This window comes from Protobothrops mucrosquamatus, unplaced genomic scaffold (genome assembly GCF_001527695.2).
Source record: "Protobothrops mucrosquamatus isolate PMUCROS unplaced genomic scaffold, P.Mucros_1.0 scaffold1523, whole genome shotgun sequence".
Taxonomy (NCBI): Eukaryota; Metazoa; Chordata; class Lepidosauria; order Squamata; family Viperidae; genus Protobothrops; species Protobothrops mucrosquamatus.
In genome coordinates, this window is record NW_015387695.1 from 82,876 (window position 1) to 96,249 (window position 13,374).

General features: G+C 45.4%; 1 protein-coding gene across 1 annotated transcript in view; it reads right to left on the minus strand.

Annotated features, from left to right (window-relative positions):
• Positions 1-5,451: 5,451 nt before the first annotated feature.
• Positions 5,452-13,374, minus strand: part of GLB1L2 (galactosidase beta 1 like 2) — a 27,819-nt gene continuing 19,896 nt past the window's right edge. The window contains 8 exon segments of the mRNA XM_029285332.1: positions 5,452-5,538; positions 6,190-6,306; positions 7,695-7,809; positions 9,765-9,852; positions 10,144-10,222; positions 10,633-10,704; positions 11,508-11,691; positions 12,975-13,062. Of these exon segments, the coding sequence (XP_029141165.1) occupies positions 5,452-5,538; positions 6,190-6,306; positions 7,695-7,809; positions 9,765-9,852; positions 10,144-10,222; positions 10,633-10,704; positions 11,508-11,691; positions 12,975-13,062 (830 nt within the window).

A 13,374-nucleotide genomic window follows, 5' to 3' on the forward strand; every position in this document is an offset into this window, starting at 1 on the left:
CATCACGCTGCAAAGCCAGGAGCGATGCGAGCAGGTACAGCCCAGGTGCATTAGTCAATCACAACACTTGGCAGGTTGGCATTTGCTACCACGGGGGTCTCTCTTCAAGTGGGACTGAAGAGGAAGAATTTGAATTGGAGCCACCATTCGTGGCAGCTGCTCAAAATAGTAAACACCCATCCCTCTTTCTTCTGAAGGCTTGAGCATAGCTCATGTTGAGCCTGGTGCTAAAATGAGAAAGATCCCAACTGGGAGGGAGGGAGAAGGCCAAGCTTAGCACTGTCGCGTTAAGCTACATTGTACTAAACACAGCAGCAGGACAGGGGGGAACCACTTCCAGGGGCTGCCATGTGCTTCGTTTAACAAGTAGCATTGGCTGGAGACATTATAACATAACAGAATATGATTGGAAGGGACCTTGGAGGTCGTCTAGTCCAATCCCCTGCTCAGGCAGGAAACCTTACACCATTTCAGACAGACGGCTGCCCAATCTCTTGTTAAAGACTTCCAGTGTAGGAGCATTCACAGCTTCTGGAGGCAGGTTGTTCCACTGAATAATTGTTCTCACTGTCAGGAAGTTTCTCCTTAGTTCCAGGTTGCTTCTCTCCTTGAATAGTTTCCATCCTTTGCTTCTTGTCCTGCCTTCAGGCGCTTTGGAGAATAGGTTGACCCCCCCTCCTCTTCTTTGTGGCAGGCCACCAACTAAGATATGAATAAGGGTTTGCTTTGGAAAAAAAAGTCAACTTTCTGCTCCTAACTGCAGCTCAAGTGGGACACTGAAGCCCATTTTTTTTTTTTCTATTTGCAGTCTGTTCCCACCCCGATTCCAGACTCAAACTGGGCCCTTGATCAACCAGAGGAAAACCACCCAGGCGAATTGCTCCATATACCAGAGAACAGCTTGGGTTCTTGCACAGAGGGGTAAAAAAAAAAAATGGAGATCAATAAATTAATAAATCAGTATTTAAAAAAACAACAACAGCTCACTTATGCCTGACCTTCTGGAAAACGATCCAATAAAATGAAATGAAACAACAACAGATAAAAAGCAGAGCGATAGAGGTGCGGGACTCCCCAAGGGCCGTTAGTGAAACGAGAGCAATGCAAAATCAGCAAGAGGGCAAAAGCCAGGTTATGGATTGGTCAGCTTCCTCAATCATCTGCCCTAGATAGTAGAACAGGAGAATTAGAAGGGGAATTGATACGTGCTATAAACACCCTCGGGCAATCTGTCTGAAACATGCTGGCTGGGGAGTTCTGGGAGATGAAGTCCACTTTTCTTTAAAAAAAAAAACCTATTTGCATATTATTTCTCAACCTTGGCAACTTTGAGCTGTGAGGACTTCAAGTCCCAGAATTCCCCAGCCAGCCATGCTGGCTGGGGAATTCTGGGAGTTGAAGTCCTCACAGCTCAAAGTTGCCAAGGTTGAGAAATAGTGCCCTAGACTGAATGAGGTGTCAACATTCATTATTTCATATTGATGGATGTTATTGTTTTTTTATTGTTCCTTCATAGAGAGGCGTGCACACGTGTACACACACAAACACGTACACACAGATACAACTCCTGCAGGTAGTACAATAGCTCACACAGCCTCTCTTTCTGTGCTTAAGGTCCTGCATCCAGAAAGGTGCATTTAAAACTTTTATCTGCTTATATTGTAAAGCGGGCTTGAAATTTAATGGCACAATTTAAGAGGGTTTTTTCCCCCCAGCTTATCCTGAGCAAAAAGCAATGTACAGAAAAGATGGCATAGAACAGGGGGAAATAGCAGAACGTGGTGCCTTGCTACACACCCCGGCAATTAAAAAGGCTTATTCTTCCTGGCACACACTGAAATTATGTGGATATAAAGATTTGGGGGTTGCATAATGAGGGATATGCATGAGCTTGCTGGTAAGATGGTAACCATCTTTGCATTTTGTCTTGCTCTGGAACGATGGTCAAAACTTCAGCGGCGCAAAAATGAATTAAATCGAATTACGCCCTGTGTTTTTTTTTTAAAAAAAGAAGTTGGGAGAGGTTTTTAGAAAAATCAGCCGCTCTGCCTCTTGTAGACTTTTCCCCCATTGATTTTGCTCATCTGAAGATCGCAAAAGGGGATCACGTGATCCCGGGACACTTGCAACCGTCATAAGTACATGTCAGTTGTCAAGCGTCTGAATTTTGATTACATGACTCTGGGGATGCTGCAATGGTCGTAAGTGTGAAAACCATCGTAAGTCACTTTTTTCAGTGCCATTGTAACTTTGAATGGTCACTAAATGACTAATTGTTAAGTCGAGGGCTCCCTGTACTGGATCCTGATTATTATTATTATTTTGTTTCCATCTCAATCAATCAAAATGCTAAAAATGCGAATCCTGGGCATTATGTTAACAAAATAAGAAAGAAAAATGAACACCGGGATATAATAAACCAGACTGTTTAATATAAACAAGCCTGTGGTTAAAAAGAGTCACTAAGCTTTCGTCAGGCCAAACTACCGACGTCATCAGAGTTGGAATAAAAGGAGATCAGGAAGGCAGCTCATATAATCTCCTGCCTCTGCCTTTTACACACATTTAAAAATGCAAAGCACAACTATATCTTCAGGCTGAAAGGAAAGGAATGTAAAATTGTACAGCAAAAAAAATAGGCTTATTTTTTAACCTTTCACCTGAGTGACTAAGATGCGTAAGCCGGGGTGGACTCAAATCATGCTTGGGACTAAAGGCAGACCTCTCGCAATAAGGAAAACAAACATGGTACCAATAAGATAATAATAATAGAGACAGATTTTCTTTTTTTTTTCCTTTTTTCCCCTTTATTACAAATATCTAGCAAACCAGACACGGGGAAAAAACCGAACCAACAAACCAACTAGGCCTTAAGACGACTTGATGAAAAAATTCAAAACCCGGGTCAGTGTCGGTGGGGGAAGAGAAAACAGCATTTGAGTAAAATTCACATCCAACGATACAGAATTTATAGTCACCGCCTTTCAAAACAGAACACCAGCCCAAACCTTTGATTGAAGGGGAAACGAGAAGCATTTTTTTTTTTTAAAAAAAGGAAATTTGGTTTTCTCAGCACCGCGTGTTTTTTTTCAATCGCCATTCTTTCTGCTGGTGTGTCTGTGTGTGTTTTCTTTCACCCTTCCTCTCTCTCTCCACTGTATGACTAAAACTCTGCCAGGCTGCAGTAAATCATAGACCAAAAAGAAAATTGTAATGATTTATCCCAATTTCCTCCCGGAGCATGTGGTGGAGGGCAGGCGGTGATATGCTCAGGATGTGTCAAAGGTTCAAATCTTTGCTATCAGGATGCACAGAACAGGTGGAAAGGGTGGGCTCCCCCCCCCACCACTTTGGCTTCTGTTTTTACAGTTGCACTCTTCTTATATTTTCAATTTCATACAGTTAATTTCATAAATAGAATGAAAAATGGTTTTGAACAGCCAGAAAGACCTCAACATCACTTGGCGCTTGCTTTTCCAGCAGTTGTTCAGGCTGATTGTCAGGATGCAGTTGAATTGTGATCCTGGCCCTCCCCTTTACAGGTTAACCTTCCAGAACAGGAGTCTCCAACCTTGGCCACATTAAGACCTGTGGACTTCAACTCCCAGAATTCCCCAGCCAACCAGCCACTTAATGTGGCCAAGGTTGGACATACCTGTGCTGGAGGGTTAACCTGTAAAGGAGAGGGCCAGGATCACAATTCAACTGCATCCTGATGATAAACCTGAACAATTGCTGGAAAAGCAAGTGCCAAACTTCTTTTGGGTGTGGGTCTGGGCCTGCAAGACACAACCAATGGCAGGCTGGCTAGAGGAGGACACTGACACCAATTGTGCCCACGGCTACACAACGCTTAGCTCCATCAGAGAAACTGAGTTTTTGATTAATGATGGAAGGAGGAAGAGACAGCAAGGTGCACAGAGACTGGGTGTTTATGGCTTACAGCAGCTTCTTCCAACCGGTGCTTCCCACAAGGATAGGGATACAAGATCCATCATCCACTGGCCTTCTGGGGTGATAGGTTGTGCCTCAAAGCCCTGGAGGGCATCCTACTGGGGAATGCATCCATGTTGCCTTTTCTCTTTTTTAAAGAAAAAAGCACATGAAAAAGGTCATTTTTAAAACAGGTCCAATTCCTCTCCTTTGACTAATTATTCAGCAACGCACTCAAGTACGCCTTCAGGTTGAATCCCCAAGTCCCCCAGACCCTCCCTCAGAAGCAAGAGAGGTGGCCGAGTTGACTCTCAATGCAAGCGGTCATAATCTGAGGATTATCTCTGAAGCAGAGGCCTCTGTTCAGACTGGGACCGGTGCCCCTTACGAGACCCAGTCCAGAAAGATAAAGTGGCTGGGGATATCAAGAGTTGCAGTCCCAATTTGCTGAGGGTGGGGCACCTTTTGCAAAGGACCGAAGCACACTGCGCAGAATCTCAACCTAGTTGGGGAGCATTGTGTAGAAGTTTTTGGTTTTGCTGGGACGTGTTTATTTTCTGAAACAGCACTGTTTTGGGCTGGTCTTGGGAAGGGGGTGGGGTTCTACCCGTGGGGGCTTCTGTTGAAGCTCCTTCCTGGCTCCAGAGGGTGCTCCTAAAATTTAGCAATAGATTAGTTCATGCCACGTCTTGGTGTAAAGATACATCCCAATCCCACCCACCCCTGGCCCAGCATTCACCCTTTGTGGTTTGTGACCTCAAGAACCTGTGGTTCAGCTGGGGAAAACTGCAAGGGGCGTGGGGCAAGGGGCTTCAGATGTTACAGGCGTTCCTTGCAGCTTGGAAGAAGCCCAATTCCAGCCCCCTCCCCCCAAAATCCGTGGCATGTCACTGAAATGTAGTTTCCACTGTCTCTGCATGATGTCCCCATTGGTGGCCCAAACGTGGCGTTCCTTCCTTTTAAGATCTGGGTTGGAATGACCCAAGGAATGCAAAGCGGTAAAAACAACATTCCTCCACAGCCTGCCCAACAACCAGATCAGGGAGTTAAGACTGGCAATTGTGTAAAAAAACCCAACGTGGACTACTAGAGATGCAAAGACATTCCTTTTCCAGCCACAATCTAAAGGAGGATCCCGATCAAACCATTGCAGATCGGCGGTTTCAATCCATCGGATCTCCCATGACTTGCGGACATTCGTTCCTTTGTCAGGTCCTTAGCATCTAGTGTTGCAGGACACAAGAACTTGTAGTGAAGTTGAGTTCCTTTGGGAGAACCTTCCTAGCTACCTGGGCATCTGTCTTCAAGTACGCTTAGTCAACCTCCTAAATTAACTCACCAGGTGGGCCTTCTTTGGCCAAACTCCACCCTTAACTAGAAAATATAAGGATACAGGGCACAGTTTTCACAATGGGAGGGAGGAAGGTCTGCCTCGAGACTCTTTGACCTCCCACAATCAGTTAAGAAGCATAACCTTAACCATTACTATCAGTAGAGGGTGGGACAATCAGGAACAGCTCAGGTCACATACTGAACCCTTCCCAAGAAGGCCAGATCTGTGGAATGGATGATACGGCCTCCAAGACGCTCCTCAAATATAATGATCTAGAGAAGAGAAGAGAAGAGAAGAGAAGAGAAGAGAAGAGAAGGAACAACCTTGCTCAGATGAAAGAATGAGCTCCTTTGGGGCAATTCTGCACATACTCCTTCCCATTTCCCCCATGACATCAGTCCTGTGAGGTGGGTTGGGCTGAGAGAGAGAGGGACTGCCCCAAAATCACCCAACTGGCTTTCATGCCTAAGGCAAGACTAGAAGTCACAGTCTCCTAGTGACTGGCTCAAAATCACCCAATTGGCTTTCATACCTAAAGTAGAACTAAAATTCAGTCTCCTAGTGATGGGCTCAAAGTCACCCAGCCAGTTTTCATGCCTAGGGCAGGACTAGAACTCCCAGTCTCCTGGTGATTGGCCCAAAGTCACCCAGCCACTTTGCATGCCGAAGGTAGGACTAGAACTCAGTCTCCTAATGATTGGCTCAAGGTCACCCAGCCAGTTTTCATGCCTAAAGCGGGACTAAATCTTCCAATCTCCTGGTGATTGCCTCAAAATCATCCAAACAGCTTTCACGCCTAGTGGGACTAGAATTCCAAATCTCCTGGTTTCTAACTTGGTATCTTCACCATTAGACCAAACTGGTTCTGAGTATATTGAGAGACATGAAAAAAAAGAGAACAGGGTTCAAATCAAGCGACTCACTTCGTTGTACCCTTGTTGGAGCCAGGTTCCCGGGAGGTAGAGGGTTTCCTGAGGACCAATTTTCCAGTAGCGACCCAGGTTCTGGCCATTGACAAAGACAACTCCCTTTTCCCAGCCCTGGAAACACAAAAGGGGATCTCACTACGGTGGATCAAGATGTCAACATTGTGCAATGGATCTAGTGCCTTTACAGGTAACCAATGATGAAACGTGAAACTACTGCAGCGGTGCTAGAAGCGCCAACATATTTTTCTAGTTCCTGCTGCAAAAACTAAGAAAAGAAGAAGACAAATGCATATTCATTACAATTAAGTATTCTGAGCAAAGCTCGCCTTTTAGACTGTTGTCAACACATTTTATCTAACAGAACAGCAGGTCAATCTCAACTGCATGGAAAGAATACTAACTGGAAACATACAATTGGTCGTCCAGTTGTTTTCTTTCTCTTCTGGTGCCCCACCACCACAAAATGCTGATAGGGCACACAAACTGAGGCGCAATTAAGAAAATTTCACCTAGAAGAAGCAGGATTAAATAAATCCAGACCACAGAGGGCTGACTGTCCTTGTGCAAGCCGACTACGCATATTCCTGTCAATTCTGCAACTCGTGAAGTTGGATGAGGATGAACGAACGTTCCTGCTAACCTGAAAGAATCCCAGGATCCTTACAAACAGAGGGTTTTTCTGTTTCTTGCCTCCATGGAAGAGAAAAGAAGTTGCCGATTTGGGCAAGTAAAACACCACAAGGACGTCTCCACCCTAATGACCTTCACAGTGACTGAGAAACAATCCACAAAACGTTAGAAGGCTAAGAAAGTTGATCAATCTGGGAGAACCAGGCCAGAGACGAGTATAACAGGAACCCATAAAAGTAACTCCCTAGAACAGAGGTCCCCAACCTTTTGGGCACCAGGGACCGGTTCCGTGGAGAGAGGTTTTTCCGCAGACCGGAGGGTGTATGGTTTTGTGTGCTGCCTGCATCCCGCGGATGGGGCTTTGCTTGTTTGTGTGGACCGGTTGCTGGCGTGTCGCAGCCCGGTACTGGTCCACAGACCGGGGGTTGGGGACCCTTGCCCTAGAATACTATTTCGCAACCTTGGCAGCTTTTAGGATGTGTGGACTTCCGCTGCATAGCCCGTTGGGGAATTCTGGGAGTTGAAGTCCAGACATCTTAAAGTTGCCAAGGTTGGGAAACACTGCCCTAGAAGCAAACTTGGTTCATGAAATAACTTGTTCCCCCGCCACCACATAGTTCTGCCCTAATTCTCTCACTGACCTCACCAAACACATGAAGGGCTACCAGACCTATCCAATCATGTGCATATTCTAATTTGCATAACTCTATAAAGTAGGCTTGCAAGTTAACCTCTGTGTCCTCCAGTACCATTAGTTGAGTCCACGGCTCAACAGAACGGTGGTAGGCCTCTATCCTAAAGGACCTCTGGGAGAAATTTTGAGAGCGAGGTTTATCCTACATCTGTACATCTCTTTTTACACAACTTACCTCGAGCTTCAGGAAAGTATCTTGGGGCATATACTGTATTTGGAGTGTTCCTCGGAAGAACGCGGGGCCCACCGCGCTGTCAGGGATGGCACTCCAAGGAGATGCTCCACGCAGACTGTGGGAGAAAGGAAAGATTCCTCAAAGGGATCTCCAGGAGAAAAATCCATCAGCAACCCCTATCAGTCCTGACGTAGCTAAATCTTGCTTGAGGGGACCATGGTGCTCTCTGAGCTTGGTGGTTTTCTTGCAGACGTTTCCTTACCCAAACTAGGTATCCTCATCAGTGCTGATAACATTACCTAGTTGGGTCATGAAATGTCTGTAAGAAAACCAAGCTCAGAGGGCACCAAAGACCCCACAGAACGACTAAGAAATGTTCACCAAAGTAACCAGCGACGGATAGAGGTGAAGGGCTCCTCTTGATGAACACCTTCAAGGTGAGCTCAGCCAGCCATCCGGCAGGTGCGTTTTGGATCCCTGCGCTAAGCAGGAGGCTGTGTTTAATTGCCGCGTGGCTCCTTCTAACTTTTGCCATTGTGGTATTTTACAATTCTGGGAACTTCGTCTGCAGCTGTTGTGTTCTGTGAATTGGTGTTCAAACCATCATCCCTGCTGACAACAAATTTCAACTGTTTGGATCGGGGTGGGGGGGGCTGAATGCCAAATTGGTCTGTACCTTCCTGAGGATTGTTAACTAGATCAAAATAGTCCCCCTCTGGATATTTTGAGAGGAAGGAAAGAACAAAAGAGCCATTTGTCAAGCTAGCATTTATACGGATTTCTGCAGGCAGCAGGAGTTGGAACTGATGGCCTCAAGGGTGCCTCCCAGCTATTACAGCTTTGAAGTGCCTACCTCTGTGATTGCTATTATCAAGCCAGAGGCCTCTAGACGACTAGTACTGGTGCTTTCTTCCTTTCCTTCCTCCACCAGCCTCCCTCCCTTGAAGTGCCCCCCTGCCACTTTTAGGAGGGCTTAGAACAGGAAGACCAAAATTACGCCAGCCCTGTACTGTAACCAGGAAACAGTAACGACCTATGAAGGAGAATATTTGTAGCTCAGAGTTGATATGAGGGGTCCTTGGTGCTCTCTGGGCTTGGTGAGTTTTCTTGAGACGCTTCATTACCCAACTAGGTAACATCATCAGTGCTAAACTAGTTACCTAGTTTGACTAGCACTCCTCCACCTCCTTCTCCTCCTCCCCTTCTCCTTCTCCCCGGCTCCACAAACTCAACTCCCTTTTAGCACGGATGATCTTACCTAGTTTGCGTAATGAAATGTGTGCAAGAAAACAACCAAGCTCAGAGAGCATCAATAATAAGACAAGACTGCTTCTTTGGTTCTCCAGCTAACAGTTTCAAAACACGACACAGCCCAAGCCCACTTGGCTTGTTCATGGTCAGTTACAAGAGGACCACTTCAGAGGAGTGCTGATGTTTATCCCGAAAGCTCAAGTAATTTGGGAACTTTTATTTATGTATATCCGGCCTTTACTGTTTTTTTTTTATAAATAACTCAAAGTGGGAAACATATTTAATGTGCCTTCCTCCTCCTATCTCCCCCACAACGACAACAACCTTGTTGTGAGAGATTGGCCCAAAGTCAAAGTCACAAAGCTGGTTTTCATGGTTAAGGAGGAACTAGAACTCACTGTCTCCTGGTGACTGGCCCAAAGTCACCCGTTTCATGCCTGGGGAAGATGGGGGGGGGACCAGAACTCAGAGTCTCCTGTTTTCTAGCCTGACTATTCTAGTTGTATCTATCAAACCATTATCAGCACTGGCGGTGCCAGTTGGCGTGAAAGGGGGAAATTATATTGAAAAATGCCCACTGCTAAGAAGGGCCACTGCGCGGCTCTGCACGTTTGGGAGCTACCAGTCCAATTCTTTGCCAGGTGCCAGATTGCTGGCGGGTGGAGCTGCTAGCTAGGATTTGGACCTCAGCCAAGTGCAATTCCAGTAAACAAAGGAAAGAGGAAAACAAATAACCAGAACGAAAAAGCAGGGGGTGGGTGGGGGGGAGGCGGGAGTGGGGAGGGTGTGTGTGTCGTTGGCGAGATTCGCTGAGCGAACCTTTCCATGAAGCTCGGTTTCATTTCAAGGCTGTAAATCTTGAAGTTCCTCAAGGAGGTTTTGTTGAAAACGATGTCGCCAATTAAGCCTGCAAGAGAAACAAGGGTGAACGGCCAAAGCTGATGAATCGCCTTTCAAAGGGGAGGCAGGACCGGCTTCCAAGACCAACGGCCGGCCGCCACCCTCCCCGAACAGACGTCGGGGTCCACCCAATCCCGGTTCAGAAAGAGCTGAGAAACAGGTGTAAAATGGGGCAAAACTCACTTAACAAATGTCTCACTTAGCAACATCAATTTTGGGCTCAAGGACTACTTTGCACCGTTTTAGAAGCATCAGATGAACCCGTTAAGTCGCGGCACCCGCTTTCTGGAAGGAGAGCTCTCGCCCCCCCCCCCCCCAAATCTNCCGTAGTTGACTCGGCCACAGTTCTCTACTAAGATTTGCAGCTGTCTATATCCCTGCAGGGCATAAGAAAAAAGGAAATACCCGAATGTTTGGAAGAGGAAAAATCAGAAAAATCACACAATCATGGGGATGCTGCAAAGGTCGCAAGGGTGAAAAACGGTCACAAGTTACATTTTCCAGTGCCGCTGTAGCTTTGAACCGTCACTAAACAAATTGTTGTAAGTTGAGGACTACAACCGGGATAGGGACATCTGAGCTAGTGAATTGTAGGTTATACTTGCATCCTTCAAGAACTGACTCTACAGACATTTTATTCTAGCATAGGTGATCGCTTACTAATCTGAATAAGCTTGGCAGCAAAGCTGGTCACTGGCTCTGATAAACTTGTCTTAAAAAGGTAAAATAAGGTTAAAACAAATAAAAATCTTGCCTGCCAATCCAACTGCTTTTTCTAACTGCTCACCTGCCTGTTAGGAATGGACAGCTCCTGTACGTTGTAATCAAGGTGACCAATATATCGAGTATTAATAAACACCTGCAGGAGAAAAAAAAAAGCAGACAAAAAAATAGATTCTTTTAACTTTCACAAAAATCAGGAAACTAGTGGAGGATTTAGACATTGTAACATGAAAAGAGCAGAAGTACCTGGGGAGAATTCCAGTTGTGGATCCAAGCACTAGATGTAGCCGTGTTACTATAATCATTTAAACAGATTATAGATGCAAATAGAACGAGGGAAAATTAATTAAAAAGCCTGGATTATTCAGCCTCAGTAGTTACAATTAGCAGGTTATGACCATCCAGTTGCTCCACAAAAATAAAAATATTTTCTACTTTTAAAGGTATTCTGTAAATTGTAATAGCAAACCTCTCTCTGTATTTTTAAAGCTTCAGTAGGTAATTGGCATTCAAACCTAGCTCAGTGGATCAATAGTTAAAGCAGCGGTCTTCAAACGTGGCCCTTTTATGACGTGTGGACTTCAACTCCCAGAATTCCTCAGCCAGCCAACCAGGCTGGCTGAAGAATTCTGGGAGTTGAAGTCCACACGTCATAAAAGGGCCACGTTTGAAGACCCCTGAGTTAAAGGGAAGCCTTTTAGAACATGGTCTAGACAGGGCAGTCCATACTAAAGACCAAGCTTCTGAACTCAACTGAAAATTGTGTGTGCAATTAGGGCCAAATGACAAGAGCAACTGGTAATTATGAAGTCACCAGAGCTTCAATATGTTCACTCCACGAAAGTCACCTTGATCCAAGAGTAAATTATGAGTTAACTAAGATCTAGCCAGCTTTTCCCTCCCAGAAAAAGGCAGTAAATCTCGCACATCCATCCTCACCTCTGCTCGGTCTCGGATGTAGTCACGCGAATACAGCATTCCTCCGCCAAGGATGACCGTCTCATAAAGGGTGTAGCCAAAGGCCTGTCCATTGCCATTGTTGACTGGTAGGTTCTCCATGTTGATGGGGTATTCTGACTTCACAATCTGCAGAAGAGAAACCAGAACAGGATCCTAACAGCAACTGCTAAGAAATAAGGTGGGGTGTTGTTTTTTTTTCCCTTCATGGGTTCATGAAACAGACACAGCTCCATAATAAGCTAACACGACGTTGACGATAAGGAGAGAAAAGAATAAAAATATAAACAGGGGTAGAGTTTGCTTGGAGGGTCCTTGGTGTTTTTTGAGCTTGGCTGTTTTCTGGTAGACATTTCAGTACCCCAACTATGTAACATCATCAGTGCTAGAAGGGAGTGGGATTTACTATCTGTTTACCTACAAGTCCTTTCTAGCACTGATGAAGTTACCTAGATTGGGTAATGGAACATCTGCGAGAAAGCAACCAAGGTCAGAGAGCACCAAGGAACCCACAGTCATCACCGTCCTCCTCCTCCTCCTCCTCTTCTCCTCCTCCCCTCTGCAAACCCCACTCCCTGCTAGCACTGATGACGTTACCCAGCTGGGTAACGAAACATCTGCAAGAAAACAACCAAACTCAGAGAGCACCAAAGACCTCTCATTTCAACCCTGAGGCACAAATATTCTCCTTTAGAGTTTGGTTTCATGTGAATGTGTTCATAACACCTCCTCTTCCAGTGGAACCATTAATGGATCCTACATGGATCACTTCATTCAAAGCAACAAAGATCCAATTCTATCACAGGCCTGGCTAATGTCTGGCTTCCTGCTCACACACAGAACATGACTTAAACCCCTCGTCACTTGGAGATCTGCGATCGATTCGGATACGCAAACAATGCAAGGCACCAAGCAAAGCATCAAGTGCTTGCTTGCAGGAACTAAATCAAGAAACGGTATTTTTTATTTTCTTCCGAAACCTTCAGCTGAGAAGCAAAGGTTTGTGGCACGTTGAATGTTGCAAAATTTAGACAACTAGGCTAAGGGTTTTTTTTCCCCCAAATGCCACACAAAATCATCTAACGGGGATGCAGAATTGTCCTGCTTGTTCTAAAAAGGCATTAAATAACAGACCTGAAGGACAGGATCGAGGACTCGTTCAAACATGCATATTTAACCCTGCAAATGATTTTTCAAGCAACTTAACTTCCACAGGCCCCTCATTATATCTGCATATAAATACAGCGACTCCATTTTAAGTGTGCCTTTTATCAACCCATCTCACACCAGCAGTTTCAAAGCCCAGTGATATCCAAAGGCTGAGATTTATTCTGAGTTCTTTAATAAGGACCCCAGCCGTGATTTGTGGTTTGTTGTTCCCAGTCCCATCATCTAGCCAATCTGAGCACAGGCTTCCCTGGAGGATGACTCACCTCCATCCCCGACAACAGTTCCCACAGTGAGATATACTGCTGCATCAGGATGGCCCCGTAAGATGCTTTATTTGAAATTATCGGAGGTGGAGGGAGAGGAGTCTCTTTGGAAAAGGAAAAGAGAGAATGTGGTTGGATTCGAGCACTGGATTGGTGGAAAAAATTCTCAATTTCCCAACTTCCTTGGCTGGAGAAGAGCTTACAGTGAGTCCTTGACTTACGACATGAAATTGAGCCCAAAGGTTTACGTTGCTAAGCAAGGCTCACTTAAGAACTGCAGAAGGAAGGAAGGAAGGAAGGAAGGAAGGAAGGAAGAGGAAGGAAGGAAGGAAGGGGAAGGAAGGAAGGAAGAGGAAAGAAGGAAGAGGAAGGAAGGAAGAGGAAGGAAGGAAGGAAGGAAGGAAGGAAGAGGAAGG